At 27.7% G+C, this 23,232-nt stretch overlaps 1 protein-coding gene across 1 annotated transcript in view; it reads right to left on the bottom strand.

Moving 5' to 3' along the window:
- Window positions 1-505: 505 nt before the first annotated feature.
- Window positions 506-23,232, bottom strand: part of LOC111621053 (RRP12-like protein) — a 69,689-nt gene continuing 46,962 nt past the window's right edge. Inside the window, exons 23-43 of the mRNA XM_023363106.1 lie at window positions 22,818-22,960; window positions 22,613-22,734; window positions 22,479-22,543; window positions 17,222-17,272; window positions 17,033-17,144; window positions 16,411-16,565; window positions 16,179-16,340; window positions 15,911-16,069; window positions 15,760-15,840; window positions 14,853-14,961; window positions 14,679-14,786; window positions 14,428-14,585; window positions 14,173-14,267; window positions 13,637-13,756; window positions 11,093-11,235; window positions 10,885-11,007; window positions 2,694-2,758; window positions 2,539-2,621; window positions 2,361-2,454; window positions 696-778; window positions 506-611 (exon numbers count right to left, since the gene is read on the bottom strand). Coding sequence (XP_023218874.1) covers window positions 506-611; window positions 696-778; window positions 2,361-2,454; window positions 2,539-2,621; window positions 2,694-2,758; window positions 10,885-11,007; window positions 11,093-11,235; window positions 13,637-13,756; window positions 14,173-14,267; window positions 14,428-14,585; window positions 14,679-14,786; window positions 14,853-14,961; window positions 15,760-15,840; window positions 15,911-16,069; window positions 16,179-16,340; window positions 16,411-16,565; window positions 17,033-17,144; window positions 17,222-17,272; window positions 22,479-22,543; window positions 22,613-22,734; window positions 22,818-22,960 — 2,337 coding nt within the window. The remainder of the gene's footprint in view (window positions 612-695; window positions 779-2,360; window positions 2,455-2,538; window positions 2,622-2,693; window positions 2,759-10,884; window positions 11,008-11,092; window positions 11,236-13,636; window positions 13,757-14,172; window positions 14,268-14,427; window positions 14,586-14,678; window positions 14,787-14,852; window positions 14,962-15,759; window positions 15,841-15,910; window positions 16,070-16,178; window positions 16,341-16,410; window positions 16,566-17,032; window positions 17,145-17,221; window positions 17,273-22,478; window positions 22,544-22,612; window positions 22,735-22,817; window positions 22,961-23,232) is intronic.

The raw sequence follows: 23,232 nt of genomic DNA, 5'->3' as shown, positions 1-23,232 counted from the left end.
GAATTAAGATGAATAAGTATAAGATTAGAATGACCATTTAAATATCAAAAAAGCATTTTTCTGATACAAAAAAAAACCATGTCTTGAATTAATGCCAGTACTAGTCATTTGTTTTTCATGTATATGAGGACTACAGCATGACTTGAGATGCCATCAATCAGTTATTTGATTAATTATTTGATACAAAAGTTAAAAATTATATTTTCATGTATTATCATAACAACTATGTAGCAAAATGTATATTTAGAAACATCATTTGTTTAGTTTGAAAAGAGATTTTTACTATCAGCTATTTTAATTTCTAGTGCCCTGTTTGATGCATTCTAGTTCCTATTCTTCCTAAAACACCAGCATTAAATTTTATTTTGTCTTCCCTCCTAAATTTTCAGAAATGTATCTCACTGAATACTTTAGTATCATAAATGTATAATTATAAAAAAAAAAAACAAAATTACATTAAAAGATTTTAATTTTTTTTACATCAAATAAATAAATAAACAAACTATCAATTTTTCACTCGTCTTCTATGTTTCTCTTTTTTTGCTTGTTGTGATCCCTTCTTTGCTGCTTTTACAATTCCTTTATATTGACCGGCCAATTTAGCCCTTTTCCTTTAAAATGTTATATGTCATTGTTAATTAATGATATATAATACAAATATAATTTGATAATTTTCAAATGTGAATTTTACTTACCTCTTACCCAACACCTTCTTATCTAACTTAATATAAGCGTAAGGATTGGGCCGACCTTTTATCTTTATATCACCACCAGCTTTCTGCAATTGAAAAACCACATTAGACAAATAATACAAACTTTTCCCAATTAATAATAATCTATGTAAAGTTACTTTTGCTTTAAATTCTTCTCCATAAGTTGGACTATCCTCTTTTTTATTTATTTTTCTATGAATACCTGCATTTTGTAGAAGTGAATACTTTCATGAAACATTAAGCANAAAAAAGCATTTTTCTGATGATACCAAAAAAAAAAAAAAAAAACTATGTCTTGAATTAATGCCAATTACTAAGTGTCCAGAATTAATGCCAGTACTAGTCATTTGTTTTTCATGTATATGAGGACTACAGCATGACTTGAGATGCCATCAATCAGTTACTTGATTAATTATTTGATACAAAAGTTAAAAATTATATTTTCATGTATTATCATAACTATGTAGCAAAATGTACAAGGTCTGTTCAAAAAGTATCGGACCTTTTTTTCTTCCGTGTAAACCAATGATGCGCGAGAGGCCTCCTTCAGTGGAGTTGTGGAGGGGACAGTCATGCACAGCCCTGAATTTTTTCCCGCCTGCAGGAAGCGTCAGTCGTTGGCAATCGGCCTATGAGTGAGGTCATGTAGTGCGCTCTCGTCGGATTCCACTAAGCTGGAAAATGACTGAACAACGTGCAACGAGCAGCGATATTACATCAAATTTTGCCAAAAACCTTGGCGATACCCAAGCGTAAACCATACGCAAGATTCAGCAGGCTTTCGGGGACGATCCTCGAGGCCAAAAAAAAGCAGGACAGGCCCGCAGCAATATCAAGGTCATGTTGACAGTTTTTTCGACTCTCGTGGGGTGGTGTATTGTGTGTACGCACCACAAGGCCAAACCATCCAAAGGAGGACTACCAGGAGGTCCTTCGTCGTCTTTCCGATACAGTGTGACGCAAACGACTGGATCTGTGGTCGATCAAAACTTGGCAGCTCCATCGTGATAACGCATCCGCCCATTCTGCGCATCTGATTCGGGCTTTTGTCGCCAAACACAATACTCCTGTGGTTCGTCACGTTCCGTACTCTCCCCACATGGCTCTGTGTGACCTTTGGCTATTTCCCAAGCTGAAAATGTTGCTAAAAGGAACCTGAATTTAGTCGAGAGAAGACATCGTGCGAAATCCGACGGACCGGCTGATGGCCATTCCAAAAGATGCGTTTCAGCAGTGTTTCCAGCAATGGCAGGAACGCTGGGAGAAGTGTATAAACTACCAAGGAGACTACTTTGAAGGGGATTAGGATTTTGTACCTTAAAGTCAATAAATTTATTTTTGCTGACCAAAGGTCCGATACTTTTTGAACAGATCTTGTATATTTAGAAACATCATTTGTTTAGTTTGAAAAGAGATTTTTACTATCAGCTATTTTAATTTCTAGTGCCCTGTTTGATGCATTCTAGTTCCTAAAACACCAGCATTAAATTTTATTTTGTCTTCCCTCCTAAATTTTCAGAAATGTGTCTCACTGAATACTTTAGTATCATAAATGTATAATTATAAAAAAAAAAAACAAAATTACATTAAAAGATTTTAATTTTTTTTACATCAAATAAATAAATAAACAAACTATCAATTTTTCACTCGTCTTCTATGTTTCTCTTTTTTTGCTTGTTGTGATCCCTTCTTTGCTGCTTTTACAATTCCTTTATATTGACCGGCCAATTTAGCCCTTTTCCTTTAAAATGTTATATGTCATTGTTAATTAATGATATATAATACAAATATAATTTGATAATTTTCAAATGTGAATTTTACTTACCTCTTACCCAACACCTTCTTATCTAACTTAATATAAGCGTAAGGATTGGGCCGACCTTTTATCTTTATATCACCACCAGCTTTCTGCAATTGAAAAACCACATTAGACAAATAATACAAACTTTTCCCAATTAATAATAATCTATGTAAAGTTACTTTTGCTTTAAATTCTTCTCCATAAGTTGGACTATCCTCTTTTTTATTTATTTTTCTATGAATACCTGCATTTTGTAGAAGTGAATACTTTCATGAAACATTAAGCATTATATTATGTAAAATTTTAAATGAATAAATATATATTTCTTAATAAGAGAATTAACTTTATCAAGCATCTAATCAATGAATATAAAAGTATTATATACACTATTTTTTTTCTCCTTGGTAAGATTAACACAGTGTATTTAATATCAGATTGCTCTCTTCAACTTCCTGTTTAAACATATATAGGAAGATTTGTTTCCTATATAACAAATTATTACTCTAGATTTTATATCAATTGTAAAATTTGGAATATTTAATTTTATATTTAAAGTTTATTTAAAAGGCTTGAAATGTATTTCTCCTATTATTGGAAGTGACATATATAAATTCAAAAATAGGAATGAATTTATTCAATAGAATTACCATTAAATAAAACAGAACCTAGTTTTATACAATTTATATGTAGTATAATCATGCATCAATTGAATACTTCGATAAAAAAGTAAATAAAATATATCAAAGATATAATTAATAATAATTCTCAAACCTGTTTTTTTTGTGGAAAGATCATCTTGGTATCCATTTTCTTTGTTTATTTTCTGTTTCTTTATCTGAAAAATATTAAATTTGAAGAAAAAGATGTTCAAGTAAAAAATCAATTCAAGATAATCAAAAATTTACTATACACATATCTTGAATCATATGTAATATACATGCACAGACACATTTTGATTAATATGTATTTATATTAAAAAAATTACATATACTTTTAGTAATATGTTGTCAAGTTTCAGAAATAGCTATCCAAGTATATTAGTCAAAAAAACATTTCTAGTAAATATTGATTTTCTTAACTGAACAGTTTAATTTTAGAATTTTGAATATGATAGCAAGTTTTATGTAATTCTTTTTATCAAATAATTTCTTATGATGATTTGTTTGCTTTAGATCAAATTTACAGATTTACAGATTTCAAAGAGAAAAATTAATACTATTTCATTTAAGTAGAAAGGAGTAAATATAAACAAATAATTTGCTTAATAATAGTCATGCTTTAGCATTTTTGTAAATTAGTATTTCTGCTAAAAATGAATGATTGAATAATGCAATGACTGAAAACTGAATTTCAAGTCAAATTTATAACATGTTGTCTACTAACAGAAATCAAAGAAATAAGTGATATATTAAGTATTTAATTGATTATTCATATTTTTATTAGAAAACAATTAATATTGGCTTATCAACCTTATGAATTTGAAAATATTTGAATAAAGAAATTTTTATCATCTTGAATGATTTAAAATATTTAAAATATGGTTATATAGTTGGTAGTTGTACAAGTGCAGTTCCTGTAGGAGTTAATAAATTGATGTTGGCTTATTTTAGAATTTAGAAATTAATAAATACTTATGTATGTAGTTATATAAAAATCATAATAATCTATAAAATAAATTATAATATCACTAAGTGTGATGGCTTTTAGAAATGAGTATTTGCTAAACAGCATACTATTGATTAATTCTTTTCATTCTTAACACAAACTATTCAAATTTTAGTAAATGATGATAAACATGACAATACATTCTGGCAATGCCTAATAATATTACAATTGAATGCTATGAATTTGAACAAGAGATTTGTCTACTATAATGATGGAGGACAAACATCTATCATCTGAAATTATTCTGTAAGGAAACTTTTTGTTTGCTTGTTTGCTTGCTAGATATATATTAAATAAAAAGCAGGCTTATTTTTTTATCAGATTTGTTCCTCTTATCATAATTAAATTTTATTGACAATTACAATAATATTCATTCATATAATGCAATACTTTACAGAATGTAAAGAAAGCTAAATGAACAAACTCCACCACTCCCCATGAATAGGGAGGCAATGTAAACAATAGATCCATTTACAACCATATAACTACAATCCAGGGCTCTAGAGAGGTGCAGTTTGTTTTGTTTGAAAGACCATTGATGTCTGTAGATACTACAGATTACTCAGAGCTTTTTAGTTTTTTTTTAGAAAAAATGTTTCCCTAATAATTTGACAATAAAAAATTTTTGCAATCAAACATCACAAAAATTTATATAACAGGTGCAAAAATGAAACTAATGGCAAAAATAATGTGGCATATAATTAGTAACACACACACTATAAATGACCTTGAAACTGTAAACTAAATATATTAAAAAATATTTTCATGTAAAATTTACATACATAAATGAGATACACCACAACCTCGAGGGTTAAGGGCCATTGTTACATTTCAGTTTGGGAAAAGGCCTTTTATGCCACATTTAATTGCCTTTTAGATTATTCAATAAATATATTAAATTAAAACTAATAAATGATACAAGTGGCCAGATGATCAAAACAGTTGAGGTGTCAGCCTAATGCTCTGGGGACCTGGAATAGGATTCAATAAATTTCAGAAATTTTTTGTGTGTTGTCTGTGTAGAAGGTCAGGTCTCATCCCTCACAACCAACCTAGCATTGTGGATATGGAGAAGTNATACTGAAACAAATTTCAAGAAGGACCACATGTATTGACAGAAAGCAGGAAAAGAAAATTTACACACTTAAGTACTAATAGTTCACGAAAATTATGCAGGAAAATCTGATAGTACGTACGTGCTCAAATGAAAAATGTCAAATGAGGTATCTTTCACACTTAAAAGCTTTATCACGTTCAATAAAACTGTTGTACAGGGATTTCTCTAATTTCAAATTAGATAAAGTATGCTTTTAATAGTTTTTATTACTGTACATTTCATGTTGTATGAGGGTTTTACTCAATTCTCAAACTGTTTTAGAGTGACTCCGTGCTATAGAAGTGTCGTGTTATACGGGGGTTACCTGTACATAATTACTGTAAAAAGTTTTTAAATAATTTGTAAAGAAATATTATTGCATTGCAATAGCACAAATGTTTAGGAACCATTGGAATTTAAATTTGAAACACACTTCTTCACAGTTAATTCTAGAGGATATTTAGAAAAAACTGAAAACATTTGGAATTTGTCTGTGTTTAAATGAGTAGATTTACTATGTCATAAGTCCTATTCAAATTCAAATTTTAAATAAATTACAGAATAATTTCTGAAGGCATACTGAATAAAGTTGAAGCAAAATACTGTAGTGCCTCATATTTCTAATTTAATTTATTCCAACAGACCATTTGAACTCTGAATCATTCAAAGTCTGAATCAATTTTCCCTGTTATAAATAATGGAAAGTGAATTAATCCATTCCCAGACACTAAACAATACCCATTTCAATAAATTTAAACAGCAAATACACATAATTTAAGATAAAAATAACACAATGCTTTAATAATATATTAAAACACGAAAAAAAAAACATAAATACAGTATTATGAAATGAAAATTGCAATTACCAGTTGCATATTGTTGACTTCAGCATCTTAAAATGTGGCATCAGATCTGCCATATCACTTTCATGCATCATGATGGTAAGTTCCTTTTTCATTTCAATTATTGATAATACATCCCTCCTCTTAGACTACATTGCTTCCAAACATTTCTTGGCTGCCATGGTTTTATTAACCATGGCAACCAAGAAGTGTTTGGAAGCAAGCAAAGTAAAGGTTACGTTGGAAAATTTTTGTGTATTTTTTACAATTGTGAAGTTTAACACATTATTGCTAATGTGAGATTGTATTCTTTGTTTAAAAACTTATTTTAAACTTTTTATTTCACATTTTGTTTGAATAAAATCATATTGAAATGTCTTCAAATAAAAACACACATCAAGCATATTATGCTTTGAGTTTCAGAAAAGCTATAATGCTGTAAAAAAAATTATATGTCTATGGGGAAGATGCTCTAAACTTTTAAAATGCCAAATGTGGTTTAAAAAGTTCCTTTCAGGAAGTTTTGAAGAGATACAAAACATACTGGGTACCCAAAGTTGTTGACAAAAAACATTGCAGGAAAAAATTATTAAAAATTGATGAACAAATAATATGTATAACCAAACATTAAAAATAAAGCAAAACAACACCAAAAACACATAAGCCTAACAGAAGAGTGAGAAGTGACTTGGACATACAACAGATTGCATTTATGCTTTGAGCACATTTTTTCACTGCGTGCATTGTTCAAACTTCGAAGTTAAATTTTGTCAAATTTAGAATTTGAAGTTTGAGGTGCCCTGTGTATAATATTACATACATAATAGTAGTTAAAGAATATTAATATTTTAATTACAGTAGAGCATCGATTATCCGACTCGATTGGGGACTGGGGTTGGTCGGATAACCGAAAAGTATGAAAAAATCCATTATTAGTGTATTATATTATTATATCCCATGTAATTATTATATCGCTATTAACCTACTTTGCGTTGAATTTTTCTCCATGTTAAGCCTATCAAATTTTTTTAAAAATAATAATCGTTGCTATTGTATCGTTAAAAATTAGAAAATTAAGCCTCATTTAAATACTGGTTCCCTTTCATGGTCGATCCAGTGTTGCAAGCTAAAACATGTAAAAATAATATTAAAGTAGCCAAGACATAGCCAAATATTGTAGTGCCACATCACTAGCGGACATTTGAATTTGCTGACTAGAACGCGGTCGGTTAACCAAGGTGACGGTTAATTGGGAGTCGGATAATCGATGCTCTACTGTATTTTCAAAAAGTGGTTAACTGCTTAATTGAGTGTTAGAATTTTTTCTATCATAAAACATCATGCTTTCTTTATATTTATTCATTTTTCCAATATGATCCTTTCATGCTCTCATTATTTTTAAGTGAAAACAGTTTGAATCATATAATTTAAAATTATTAATGCATAAGATAAATATTTATATAGAATAACTATAATCCAGATTTCTTTATATACTGTAAGCATAATTAAATTTTATTGACAATTACAATAATATTCATTCATATAATGCAATACTTTACAGAATGTAAAGAAAGCTAAATGAACAAACTCCACCACTCCCCATGAATAGGGAGGCAATGTAAACAATAGATCCATTTACAACCATATAACTACAATCCAGGGCTCTAGAGAGGTGCAGTTTGTTTTGTTTGAAAGACCATTGATGTCTGTAGATACTACAGATTACTCAGAGCTTTTTAGTTTTTTTTTAGAAAAAATGTTTCCCTAATAATTTGACAATAAAAAATTTTTGCAATCAAACATCACAAAAATTTATATAACAGGTGCAAAAATGAAACTAATGGCAAAAATAATGTGGCATATAATTAGTAACACACACACTATAAATGACCTTGAAACTGTAAACTAAATATATTAAAAAATATTTTCATGTAAAATTTACATACATAAATGAGATACACCACAACCTCGAGGGTTAAGGGCCATTGTTACATTTCAGTTTGGGAAAAGGCCTTTTATGCCACATTTAATTGCCTTTTAGATTATTCAATAAATANCTAATTTCTGATTTGTTTGTTTATTTATGCTAATAAGCAAAATAAAAAGAATCAAAACATTATTGCACATATACATGAAATTAAAGAAAAAAAACTTTTTTTATTGTTATGAATGTCTATAGGAATTTAGTTTTGTAGATATACTTATTATTTTTAATGTTAAATACCAATATGCCATTTGTAAAAATAATATAAAGTAATCCAAACATTATAGATGAAGATTTTATGATAAGCCATAGCTTCAAAGACAGATTCAAGTAATTTTTCTCAATTCAAATATAATTATTACAGAAACAAATATAAGTGAAATTAATTTCTATCACAATTGAATTTGATTAAAAAATAAACTATTTAAGTAATTTAAAGAATTATACCTATTTATGAGTAGTTTGTAATAAAATTATACATTAATCATGAATAATTTTTATCTGAAAATTATCAATATCAAAATAGCAATTCTTATATATGTGACAGAAAATACTATATTGGCCTGAATATAAGTCAACTCCAATTTTGAAATCCTTACTTTTTAAAAAAATATTAGGACCTAAATATAAGTCAATCTTTCATTATTAATTTTATTTGCATGTAAAAAAGTTTAGAAAGTCATTGAAACAATGTTTCATCTCTTGTCTCTTTGATCATTACCACTCTGTTCCATGCAAGTTGTTGATAACATTTATTAAAGACCTTTATGACTGTTTTTGCCACAATCTTTCTACTGCTATTCTAACTCTTACAAGAAAATATGTGGAATTCTTATTACTTTTCATCTATGTAATTTATTATGAAAATTAGTCATGTTCAATTATATTTCTTTCTTTTTAAATTACTTTAGTTAAAAATAAAATCTTTTGAATTTGTATTACAAATACCTGGCATCAATCACCATAAATGAATTTTTTGTTTGCTTTTTTTAGTTCATTTTTATAAATTGCATTCAAATCATACTTAGTTGATCAGAAGATTGTACTAAAAGCATTTGTTTTATAGAAAGAAATATAATATGTGTCTGATGCATATAAATGACAAATTGTAACTTATTGCTTATTTTTGCTGATATTAATAAAAAAAATTAATGAAAGTTATAGAGCAAAATCAAAACAATGTTCTATGCACCTGGTAGTAGGCTGTCCAGCATAAACATTATGCTGGAGAAGTAGGATTCCTTGGTATAATTCATGTGTATTGCAGTATATTTGCAGTTTTATGACTGTTGAAAATGAAATCAAAACATTCTGTTCCATTATCATTTGTCTTACGTTTTTAACTGGCTAAAACATTTTATAAAGCCTAAAACATATAATCATATTGAATACACAAATTTATAAGTATAGTACAATAGAAATCACACTTTACAACAGAATAAATTTTGACTAAATTTTTGGCAATCTTTCCCATTTTGATGATTACTGAATTAGTAGAGACTCCTAGGAGTAAAATAAAAAGTTATCAAAGTAAAATTTCTATATATAAGTTACCAAAAGTAACTGATTTTCCAAACAATTGCCTAAATAATCAGGCTATAATTTTGTTAATTTTAATAATTAATACTAAGTAATTTGCTAATAGAAATAAACACTTTACAACAGAATAAATTTTGACTAAATTTTTGGCAATCTTTCCCATTTTGATGATTACTGAATTAGTAGAGATTCCTAAGAGTAAAATAAAAAGTTATCAAAATAAAATTTCTATATAAGTTACCAAAAGTAACTGATTTTCCAAACAATTACCTAAATAATCGAGCTATACTTTTGTTAATTTTAATAATTAATACTAAGTAATTTGTTACTAGAGATAGATGTTAGCTGCCATCTCTTAACTAATTTAGTTAAGAGATGGCATCTAACATCTATTTAAATATCTATTTATATCTATCTAAATTAATAACTATAATTTTTAATAATTTATTAAATAATTTAGAACCATCTGAAAGAAAAGAACTTACCCAGGTGGTGCTTGAATCTGCAACCTCCACTTGCCCACCCAGATCCTGAGCAAGCCTTCACTTCCAGATGTATTAAAATTTAGATATAACCTTATGCAGTTAATCACAGTGCTGGTTGGGAATGACTCCTAAACATCCATCACAAAGCCTGATATGTATATAGAAACATCACCAAAGAAGATATATATGAAGAGAAACCATCTTCCAGATGGTTCTAAATTATTTAATAAATTATTAGAATTAGAATTATTAATTTAGTTAAAAGATGGCACCTAACATCTACTTCTAGTAGCAAATTAACTCTGTATTTATTATTAAAATTAGCAAAATTATAGCCCGATTATTCAGGTGATTGTTTGGTGATGTTTCTATATACATATCAGGCTTTGTGATGGATGTCATATGTAACTGATTTTATTGAATACATTAAAAAAATCAATTAATCAATTATTTACAATTGTGCCAAACAATTACTTCCCACACACAGCTTGACAAGTTGGCTGATGTTTAGCATCACTAGACAATTGATGCATTAAATTTTGTTTAAGTTCTGTTTAACTCTGTACAATGTGTATCCTATACAGTTATTGAAATTGGGCTCAAATACAGGTTGAGAGAAATTTTCTACCCCCTTAAAACAGAAAAAAATATTGACTAATATTCAGACCAATAAGATAATTCATTTTAATGTACTGTAATTTTCTTATTGGATGAAAGTAAAATACTCTTTGTATATTAATCATTGAAATAATCTAATACAGTGTAATGAAAGCTTACTTTTATGTTTCAATACTTTATCATCATCACAATCATCAGTTATGATTAGTTTTCCATCTGAAGATACTTTAAATTCATCTTTCTTAGGTTTTTTTGGTTTAGTTGCTAAAAATATAAAAATAAATTAATGAAATAATTTCTGTGCTTGAAAATTTACAAAAAAGTTAAATTATAAAAAATTAATTTATACCTAAAATTTTTTTATTTACACTTGAACTGAGAAAATCAACAATATCTTCATTATTTTCTTGTATCCACTCCTTTGTATTCTTTTGGCTAACTTTATTGTTAGATTCATTGTCTTCAGAAGTTTCTTCATCAGAATCTTCTTGTCTATTATATTATCATATTTCATGTTACTTTATAAATAAACCTTTATTGATTTTTCAGAATTGTAATATTCAATATTCAAGCTAAATAACTAGAATATACACAGACAAATGTTTGTGTATATTCTGGTTAATCATTCTATTTCTATTTGAACATACACACAAACAAAAGTTTGTGTACATGTTTCAAATGTTTCTTTTCATTAAGCAGTTAAATTATCTCAAATATGCCCATACAAAGACTTTTTCTAATTAAAAAAATAAATATTCTTTTAAACTGCATATTGTTTTATTTGTCAAATATTTTACATGACAAAGACTATTATGCTTCACACAGATCATGTAATAACATACAAAGCCCTGTAATTTGTCATCTTGATTTAGATGAATGTTACACAAATTAGCTACACAATAAATTTCTACTCTAACATTTTGATAGTGAATTTGTAGATACATCAAATCATGAACAATTTTTCTGTCAAAAAGAAATACTTGTACCNTTAAATTATCTCAAATATGCCCAAAGACTTTTTCTAATTAAAAAAAATAAATATTCTTTTAAACTGCATATTGTTTTATTTGTCAAATATTTTACATGACAAAGACTATTATGCTTCACACAGATCATATAATAACATACAAAGCCCTGTATATGTTACTTAATGGTGCTCTGTATTCCATTATGGTGAATTCCTTTTTATGAAGTAACATATACAGAAAAATAGGAATAGAAAGCAACAAGAGAATAGCGTATAAGAGAAACACGACAATATTCCAAATGCTAAGAAACCACAAAACACCCATAGACAGGATGCTGGTTCCAGGTGCGTACAGAATACCATTGCATGATAACACGCTGAAAAAGGAGATACATTATATAGGAGCCACAAAGAGATCGTTAAATGAAAGATTGAAAGAGCACGAAAAGAATATAAGATTTAAATAACCAGTCATGGCTTTGGCTAATTATGCGATCGCAGATCCAACAGAGATTGAAATTAAATGGAGCAAGGCTGATGTCATACAAAATGTTGAAAATAGAAGACATCTAAAATATGCAGAAGCCTGGCACATTTACAAATATAGGAAAAAAGGGTAAAATATAAATTTTCGAGAATCAAACAAAATAGCATCAGCATGGATAGCGGCGGCGTTATAATTATAAAAATGAACCTGCGCAATTGAATATGAGAAGATTATAGAACGTACGTTTTGGAATTTCCGTTTGGCAAATTTAAATTCTGTTAGTTCGATCCTGAAGAAGGTCTGTTAATCTGACCAAAAACGTTCGATAAGTTTTAAAAATAGACTGCATTTTAAAGGTATTTGGAGTTTATTAATTGATTATAATAATGCAGGTAGAGATATAAAAATTTTGATAATGAATTTGTTCACAGAAACAAGTCTTTCTTGTTTCTTTTTGACAGAAAAATTGTTCATGATTTGATGTATACATCAAATCATGAACAATTTTTCTGTCAAAAAGAAATACTTGTATCAATGTTATCTTTCAAATGTTTTCACTTGATACTATTCAAACTTTTTCAGACGTACACATTTAGAACAGAATAAAACTCATTGGAACAAATTTAGATACAGAATATTTTCAAAAAACCTTGTGAAAATAATTCTAACTTGCATTAAACAATTATTCATTCTANTTAAAGCATTTTTTTGAAAATATACAGTAAGGTTCCATATTACCACCCGATTTTCTCTAAGCCTACTTTCGGACTTTTTGTACAAAAGCCTTCAAAAACCATACTTATAATTACACTAGCGAAAAATCCAATTAGGAACATTTAGTTTACTAGTTACCAGTACTTTTCACACAAAAAATGTGGGTGTAGTTATGATACCTTGTTTACAATTCACTAAAATGTAATTGGGGTTCCATAATACCACCTTCTCCTCTACTTTCTAGGTTGGTTTTCAACTTTGAAAAAACCTTGGAAATGTAACTTATTCAGAAGTAGGGGAGCATCTGTACTTGTAGAACTGTGTTAAATATTGTTGCAGTATAAATTAGAATAAATTACTTTCAAAGACTATTTAAAAATAAGTTTTATTCAGTTCTATATGTATATGCCAAAAAATGATTGATAATATCAAGTGAAAACATAAAATTTAAAGTTAAGAGTTTCATTCTAACATCAGTACAGTGTTTCTTTTTTTATAGAAAAATTGTAGACATTTTTCATAATTTGTAACTAAAGATTGAAGAGCTGAAATTCTAAGTTAATATTTTCTGCATAGATTATCTTAATAAATATTATTTTAGAAATAAGCTATTTTGTTTAGTTTTATACTTCCCTAATAGCAGAGCAACAAGGACTAAAGAATTATCAAAACAATTATAAATATTAAATTAACAAATAATTTTATAAAACTTATTTCATACTTACTTGTTCTTCTTTAATTCTTTATTCTCAAGTTTATTTTTATGTTTACATACTTCAACTTTATATATATTGTTGATGTACTTTTTATGGCTCTCTGGTACATATTTTGAGATCATATCAAACCTTTCAAAAAAAAAATTATCAAAAATATATGTTTAATTTCCCAATTATATCAGTACACACACAAATATATGGTTGACAGGAAAACATTCACAATATCTTTAAAGCAATTAGCTAATAAACAAACTTTTTGAAGAAATTTTTTGTTAAAAATAATCGATCCTGATCTATTAATTAATTTTATCAAAAAATAATTATTATGATTTGATTAAAAATAATAATCAATTTTTTTTATTAAAAAATAATTAAATTTTTTTATCATCAAAGTTATTATCTATAAGATTTATTTTTTACAGAATTAAAAAGATTTATGACAGTTTATTAATTTTCTTTTAACTTTAAATTATTCACTTCACTTCTGTGCACATTCTGTTTCTAACAAACTTAGATAGATGAAATTTATTTAGAACTATTATTACCCAAACTTTCGAATAAATCTCGTTAGTATTTCTCTTGCTTTAAACCTTAACTGTCTCTGTCCATCTTTAGATATAGCTTTAATTATATTTTTTACCTATAAATACAAACAAAAAAGAAAACAATAAGGAGGACTGCAAATTAATTTATCTTTCTTTTAATTATTAACTAAATCCTCAACAATGTATAAAATTCTATAAAGTTAATTCATAATAAATCTAAATAATATATTTTTTTAGAATCAGTCTTAATCTTACAAAAATTTCAACATGTTGAGCCAAATCAGTCACTTCTAATGCCCCAAATAAACTTTTAATAAATGATAGTGCAGACTGGATAATCTCTCTACTAGAGGAAGTAAGCAATACTTCTGCATTCTCAATAATAAGATGGATTAAATCTGATGGAATCTTGTCTAGAAAGTAAAAAATAAAAAGAAAGTTTATTAATTTTACAGAAAAAATTGCTAACACATTAACATAAGCAATTTTTTCAAATAAAATGTTACCTTTAAATTCAAAGATAACTCTACCCAAACACAGTACAGTAGCACCAACAAAGTGAGGATTACCAGCTAGTCCAGCTAGCAATACTTCAATATATATTTTTATTCCTTCTGAAATTTAAAAATAATCTTTGTAACATTAAATTTCTTGAATTTTATTGAACACAGAAAACTCACCAGAAGGATTTTCTGAATGCCATTGTAAAAAATAATTTCCAATTTCAACTATTAAATTATACGCAGCTTCTCGAACCTTTTCTGAATTTTCTTTTATACAAAACACTGCCTGAAAACATTTGATGAACATAATGAGTGAAGAATAATAAAAGAAATCATTAATTGTAACAATGTATGAATAACTAGATACTTATTTAACAAATAACAAAAACAAAACCTTAACAATCTTTAATGACAATAATATTTTCAGTCTTCAGAATCTAAAAATTTTGTAATGTTCTAATTTAATTTATGTCATTCTGTTTTTCTATGTTATTTTAAAAGTTGTTTTGAGCACTTGAATCTTAAATAATACCAAAAACATTAGTATCATTAAAGTTTCATTGCTAGATTTTTAAGGATTTTTGTTGTTTGTTAAATCATTGTTTCACACGTTTATTTAGATGCATATTTCAACTTCAGTATTCATAGTTCAACAAATGTAATTAAAGAATTCAAAATTTTCAATTTTTTATATAACAAATAATATAAAATTTTAATTCTTTCAATGTAAGTAATGTTGTATTTAGCATATAACTAATATAAATAATTATTTACAGTAAAAATTATCTTAAAGGAAAACTGTAAATATAAAAAAAATAGGCTTCTTTTCTATTACATTTCTTTCTATATTGAAATTATTATACAAACAGAAATTTATCCATATTTAATTGGTTGTTAATATTTTAATTTTTAAAAATGTCTAAAGAAATTTGCATAACTATTATTATTATTATTCATAATTTTTAAATATTTAAAAAATTACATCATTTTCTATCTAATATATTTACTCAAGTAAAACTTATTAAATATTGTATTGCACTTGTATCTTGTAAATTAAAAAGGAAGAAAAATTTTCTTAACTTACCTCAGGAATAATAATTTTCACAAATTCAATGTTATCTTTATCTAGCTGACATACTAGATTTCTTAAGCATCGCAAACGAGGCTGTTAAAATGATTCAAGCTTGAATCCAGTAATGCAATAATGAAGATGTTTTGTAATGTAAATAACTTACAGCTTTTGATGAAGGAGATGATGACGAAAGTGATGAAATCAACAATTCCTTTAATTCACAAATATGATTTTTTATGAAAAACTGGCATCCTTCAGTATTGTTCTTACAGATTTCTTCCAAAACTCTGTATGATTTCTTCTGGATTGTTCTGTCTAAATTCTTTATGAAAATGGAATATAAAAAATATAGATTAATTAAATCATTTATACATATATATAATTTATTATATTAATTAAATTTTGTATAGATTAGATTAAAAATTACAAACCTGAAGTAAAGGCACACAATAACTGAAGAGAAATTGAATATGGTTTTCATTTATAAATGGTATAAGTGCTCGACAGATATCTAAAAGTGCATATCTGTTAAAGGATGTAATATTTAAATCTTTTAACTTTTCTTCTGCTTTTTGAAACAATGTCTCGCAGAGCTGAAAGTAAAATTAATTTCTATTATATATGTATAAAAAAAATTTACACTTTTAAATCAAACTAACATACTTCTTTTTCTGAAACTTGCAAATATATTTTGATTGTATCAAAAACTGCTAATCTTGTAGATTCTTCTTTATCATCTTTTGGTTCAGTGGTGTAAAGATTGAACAGAATGGGGAGGAAATTTTTTGCATATCTTGTCATTTCTTTTCTATTTACATCTATAAATAAAAGAAAAATAAATAAAAAACAATTATTTAAATAATTATTACAGTGATTTTGTGTAGATAACTCATGACAAATGTAATAAATTTAATGGATTAAAAAATATTAATGAGAGTTTCCATTCACATTATATATACACTTTTCCTTCATTAATATTTGTTTAAATGTATACTATAGAGTGGATCAATAAATACCCAAACAAAAGCACAGCATGGTTGGGTGACATGTATGGTTATTTATTGATCCATCTTTATAATTTAACTTTCCATTTTTCTGTTATAATTTATAATGTACTACTTTTTTAAATGTATTTTGAAAAATTTATTTGTAATCTATTTGTTTCTTAATTATAGAATACTTTCTATTGCTAGGTGTTTGACAATTATTTTATCTCTGAAAATTTTAATAAATAGAAAAACATTTTAAAGTGTCTCTAAAAAATATGCAAAAGAGAAATAGTTACCATTATTGAGATTCTTTTTAATTAAATTACGTAAAGCTGCCATAACATCTAATCGTAAATCTGGTCTTGTATTTAAAGCTGTTCCAAGAATTTTGGCAATTCCTTTGAAAGACTAAATTTTTAAAAATTATAATTAAATGTATATTTTTCAAACTGGACTATTTTTCATATTATGAAGTAAATTCAAACCTGAGGAAAATCAACTGGATTTGTGCAAAAACCAGGCAGCATTGACCAAATCTGTAAATAATTCATTTAAATTATTATATACATCAGTAAGAAATCATATATTTATTTTTATAAAATACAGTGGGTGATCGGTTAATGAACATAATCCATTCCAAGACTTTGTTTGTTATCTAAATCATTCGTTAACCAATCATCGATTTACCATAGGTTTTTATGGAAATTTGATTAATTCGTTCTGGATATTCCAAAAAATAAAAAATATATACTTTTTTACTACGCTTATTTATATGTAATAGTAAAAATACATATATATGCAGTCTTGCCTTTTTATTAGTTATGTTTTTTCCATTTGTGGGGGTTAAAGAATCTTTGCTTTTCTCTATTCTTCAGCATTTTTCAGAAATCATTAATAGTATTGTAATTGCAGAGATCCCCAACACCATTAACCTTATTCTGGTTTGAATGCCACTTGGATGATCGTCGTTCTGACAGCCTCCCATTTCCTCAAAAGATCTTTAGTAGATGTCGACATTGGTCCTCTTCGTCTTCCTCTTTTTGAAAAGAAAACACATCTTGTCGAGTTTCTTAGTATTCTTCATTTGAGAGTTCTTGGAGTTCTTCTGTTGTCAGATCAGTTTCATGTTCCATTATGAGCTCTAAAATGCTCTTTATTTCTCAGATGTGATTTTCATTACTCCATTAGAAGCTTGAGACTTCTTGATATATCTTTCATAGCCAAGATTGTGCCTACTGTAGACTTGTTCAAGCCTAGCAACATCAGACAGCTTGTGCCCACTTTCTACCTTGGCTATTAGCTCTTGCTTGGTTTCTACGGTGAGCACAGTTCTTGACACTCCTATTTTTAGGCTCCATAATATTATCAGTTAGTTTCTTTTTTTAAATAAAAAGTTCAGAAATACTCTTACAAAAATTCAGAGAACAGAAATCAACTAGTCCACAAAAAATTATTTAAATGCAAGGCCCGGATTAAATTCAAAATTTGGTATTAAAACTTTAATGAATATCCGATGGGGCAGTTAAACTTGCGCCTTTTGTAAATAAACCCTGATGCAAAACTTAACAAGTGCCTTTCCGACAGTCTTGCAAAGACTAAAAAATTATTTGTCAAAAAAGTAAACAAAAAGCTGGAATTACAAGGGAGAGTTTCAAAATTCGGAGGATTATTATACTATCTGATCAGTATTGGGTTGAGCATTGATGTTGACGTCTCCTGCACTCCGAGAGGTTTCGAATTGTTACCTGAAGACAAGGAAAAATCAATCGGTATTAATTATTTTCTGTCTCTTCTTTTTATGTTTGTTCAGTAAAGTGTTCATTATCTCATTTGTTTGCTATCCAAACTGTTCGTTAACCGATCACCTACTGTATTTTTATATGTTTTGTCTTATTACCGATAATAGCTTAAATCTTAAATCAAAGTTTTCAAAATTTAAAAACAAATAATATCTAGATTAACATAGTGTCTAAACCAGGCATGGCCAACACACGGCCTGTCTAATGAGTTTATGTGGCCCACGATTAATCTTTCAACATCAGCTACTCAAGTCCAAATAGCTCAATGAAAAAATTCTGGCACCTAAAAAAAAAAAAAAGGTCAAAACTCACTGCACATTTAGAGTTAATTAACCTCCATTACAAATCTCATGAGTACAGCGTAGAGTGTTGATAAACTTTATTAAAAGAAAGAATGTTGATAAAGCATGATAATGTGAAAAATGTATCTGTAATCGCTATCTACAATTCAGTCTCTACGGGGTGACACCACAATGAGATCTCGCACCACCTCAAAATCTTCCTAAGGCAGCATCTGATTCGAACCGTAAAAAAAGTTTTCTTTTCAATTTGGCCCAGGGGCAAAAACTGTTTGCCACCCCTGGTCTAAACTATATCTAGTGTTTCAATAACAACATTAGCCATATAGCATTTGGCTTCATCTGTTGTTTCATCAATATAGTAGATATCCAAACAGATTTATTTCCCAACAACTCCCAAATGTTGAATTGTCTTCTTGTGTAGTTCTGAAAAATAATTTTTTTTGTGATCTGGATTTATATGGCGTTTTCCCCCAGTGTATTTTTCTAGGAATTTACCAAACTTTTTTGTAATTTGACTTATCAAATGGTATATCTGCAGATAATGGGTTTTGAAAAGTAATTTGAAAATTAAAACTGTATTTATAACCCTTCTTCATACATGCACACAATAAACTTTCCTCAAAGTTGTCCAGCACCTTCAAACAAGTTCCTATAAAAGAATGGAAACATCCTACAATATATCCACTTACCAGTTGGGACCAAGTGCAGATTCCCAAGTTTAGAGGTTTTCTGCCAAATGGGTTATTTTTTATTCAAATTTGTGCAAAATTTTTAACATTGGCTGCATGTGAACTATTAACAGTTTGGATTTTTTTTTCAAATTCTTAAATAACGACAAAAATATATTTGCTAGTAAAAATAATCTAGATGAAAAGTAGATTGAAAAATATATGATTTTTTTAATTTGTGGGCATTGGCCATTTAAAAAAAAAAAGTAAAAAATCTAGCAACCCAAATTGTGTGTTTGCTCTGTCTTTTTTGTAGTTGAATAGTGCTTTCTTAATTAGCTTACTATAAATTCAGTGATTTCATGGAAAAATGACGACACATAATCTCAACTGGTGAGTGGATATAACATAGGAGGCTTCCACTCTTTTACGGAAACTTGTTTGAAGGTTCTGGATAACTTGAGAGGAAAGTTCATTGTGCATGTCTGTAGAGGGAAGTTCATAAACACAGTTTTAATTTTCAAATGTACTTTTCCCATTGTAAATGTATTATTATTATTATTATTATTATTATTTGAAAAGTAATGTATTTTTTAAAATTTGTCAAAGAATAGTAAATTAACTGCAAGTTTATTATGAAAACAAAAATAGACTTTAACTTTAATCAAGCAAAATTTTAAAATACGCCATTTTATTATTATTATTATTTTTAAATGAAGCTTCAGGAGGCAGAGAAGAAAATCTCTGTAGTTTTGAACTCATTACAAGATTCAGAACTTGGGAGAAAAATATGTTTTTGCATAATGTTCCAGGTCTTATTTTTAGTGGTCTATCTTTAATCTTACAATAAATACCTCACTCAGGGAACATGACAGGCCCTCTATGGTAGTGATGCCCAAACTGGTCCATAAACATATTTGACATATCACTTATAAATAAAGGCCTACTTTTAGTATACATGAAATATATAAAATATTTATGGCCTGTTTAACAAAGATTTATGCCAATTTTTTCCACCAATTGAAAAGTTTTGGCACTGCTGCATTATAGTATTAAGATTTGGTGAAACCTTCAGTTTTGAAATTGATCAGTGTTCTAATAAAGGGACAGTCAAAAGGTTTCTTACAGGAACATAATAAGCAGATTTGGACATACATATAAGAAGCAATTACATCCCTTTCTTTCAATTTAGGAAACAGAAAATTTTGCAGAGGATAAAATCAAGAAAATAAGATCAGGGAAAATATTGTTGCAATTTTGATCAGATATTCACTGACTGGAAACAATCAATGAAACCCAAGGTAAAAGCCTCAGCAACCAGATAACCCTTAAAGAAATACTAAAAAGTGGTTTCCACACATTTTTCCAAAAAATTATGACAAAAAGTTGGTGTGTGTGATTTATTCAAAATAAACTTGATGACCCAACTTGCAATGTCCAGAGTGCATCCAGTTACTAAGCATTTTGCTTCATTAGTGATATAATCAATAGTTATGATCATTATTATTAAATTTTTTGATGCAACTAATTTTTTTTAAAATGAGTAAATAAAGCAAGTTTAATAAACAATTGAGAATGATATCTTTATACCTACTTCTTAGATTAAGATACCGGTATAAGTGTATGTATCCTAAAAATCTGCACAAATTTCAAAGTTGTTTAAAATAAGGTTTTTGGATACATATAAGTTGATCAGGCTGCAATCAGCTGCAATATGAACTTTAGTCTTAATCCATTCCATTAACCTCTGGAAGAAGTTCAGATCTGAAGTAGCAAAGTTTGGTCCTGATCATGTCCTCTAACTCCTTCATGGAGTCAGCTTTCCAACTATTTTTATAAACTTTTTGCCTTAGTTGGTACCAAAATTTCTCACTCAGTCTCAGTTGCAGAACTTTTGGAATGTTGGCTTTATCAAATTCCATAATGGTCCAACTTGGCAACTGTGTCTAGGGTATTAACCTCTTTTGAATGCATGAGCATAATGGGTGGGGGCCACATCTGGCCAGAAGACATAACCTTATTCTGGATAGTATTTCTTTAAAAAGAGTACTAGCCTCTTCTGAATGCATTCATTTCCATACACTTCTTTGGTGACAGAGATACAAAGAAGCAATAAAGGCCTGTGAATGTCCTTTGGTATTGATTGCAAACAAAACCAGAAGTGTCAATGAAAACTTGGGCGTGTCATTTGAATTTGACTTCAGGATCCACATTCAGTCCATCTTTCGTGAAATAATGATTGTTACCAGCGCATTCATTTCAGTCAAAAGTGAAATAGGACTCATCATCCTTAACCATATCAAGATTTTTTAAGCCTTCAAAAATGATGCTATATACTGTATGCCATGAACTTCTATTGCAGAGAAATGTTTAACTGTACAAAATTTCCAATTTTTATGAATTTTGGTATAAAATTAAATTTATTAACCAATTATATTTCTTTGATTAATTTATTTAATACTCCCAATTTTAAAATGTACTGTTATTTACATAAACTTTTTCCATAAATGGAATCAACAAAATTCTACAAAGAATATATGCTGTCTCATGCACATGTCCAATTATTTAAAAAAACTGAAAAACATTATTGAAATTTTCACAAATTTCAATAATGAAAATTTTCAGGATACATCCATACATTAGCAGTTTTTCAGCTTTGATTTAAATTAAACAACAAAGAATTTCTACTACACTCTGCAGATAATTAATTAAAAATATAAAAATAATATATTTTCCCTCTTTGTAATTTTTTCTATTAATACCATGTGGACTTTAAACTGAGTGTTTCCATACTGAATTTTACAAAACTCTGATAGTAAAGGTTGCAACCACAAATTAGTAAAAGTTGTTAAATATGTAATAAATTAGTCAGGATCATAAAAAGGTGTACAGACCATTTGAATAAATATGATATTTCTAATCTTAAACATTGTTTTAAAAAATGCTAATACATTTTAATAAAAAAGTAAATACCTGTGATTGAACTGCAGAATAAAGCTGTGCCTCAATATTATGATTTGAATGTTGACACTGAGTAACTGTAAAATAATTATTAAGATTAATAAGAGTTATTAATAATAAATGATGAATAGAACATTTGCAAATACCTTTCTTTTGAATTTTAGTTGCAAGAGGAAGAAAATAATTTGTAAAAAATTCCAATTTTGTTTCTTTAACATTATCTCTAATAACAGGGAGAAGCCAACTTCGAGCAAAGTCAAATTTATTGCTGTAATAATTTTAATAAAAATTGCTGTATATTTAAAAACATTTTTTGCTCCTATTATAATAAAATCTAAAAATTAAAACTACCTATCTAAGTTGAGATTTAATGGTATAGCATTTAAAACAACATCAGGACCCATAGAAGCCACCGCTTTCCCTACTGTTTGATCCAACACTTTAGTATGTGTGAAGTTGATGCTATCTCTAAGATCAGCTAAAGATTGTAGACACTAAAAAAATTCTTCAATCAATATTTTTAAAAATTATAGATATATTTTTAAAAAAATCTTTACAAAATTTCAAAGATAAACTCTTAAAAGTCTAATAGTTAAAAGTTAATTAACAAATTTCTGTAACCACTTTATTCTTGCTGAGAAATATTTATTTATATCATCATAAATGTTTTCTACAACCTAAATTCTGATAGAATTTAGGTTGGAGATGAAAATTTATTAATTATTCCTCACTGCTGAGTCTGATTTTGATAGTTAAAAGTTATTTG

This window comes from Centruroides sculpturatus, unplaced genomic scaffold (genome assembly GCF_000671375.1).
Source record: "Centruroides sculpturatus isolate CEXI.00-Female unplaced genomic scaffold, Cexi_2.0 scaffold324, whole genome shotgun sequence".
NCBI classification, from domain to species: domain Eukaryota; kingdom Metazoa; phylum Arthropoda; class Arachnida; order Scorpiones; family Buthidae; genus Centruroides; species Centruroides sculpturatus.
The sequence above is the reverse complement of the archived record's forward strand: the minus strand, read 5'-3'. Positions and strand labels throughout refer to the sequence as shown.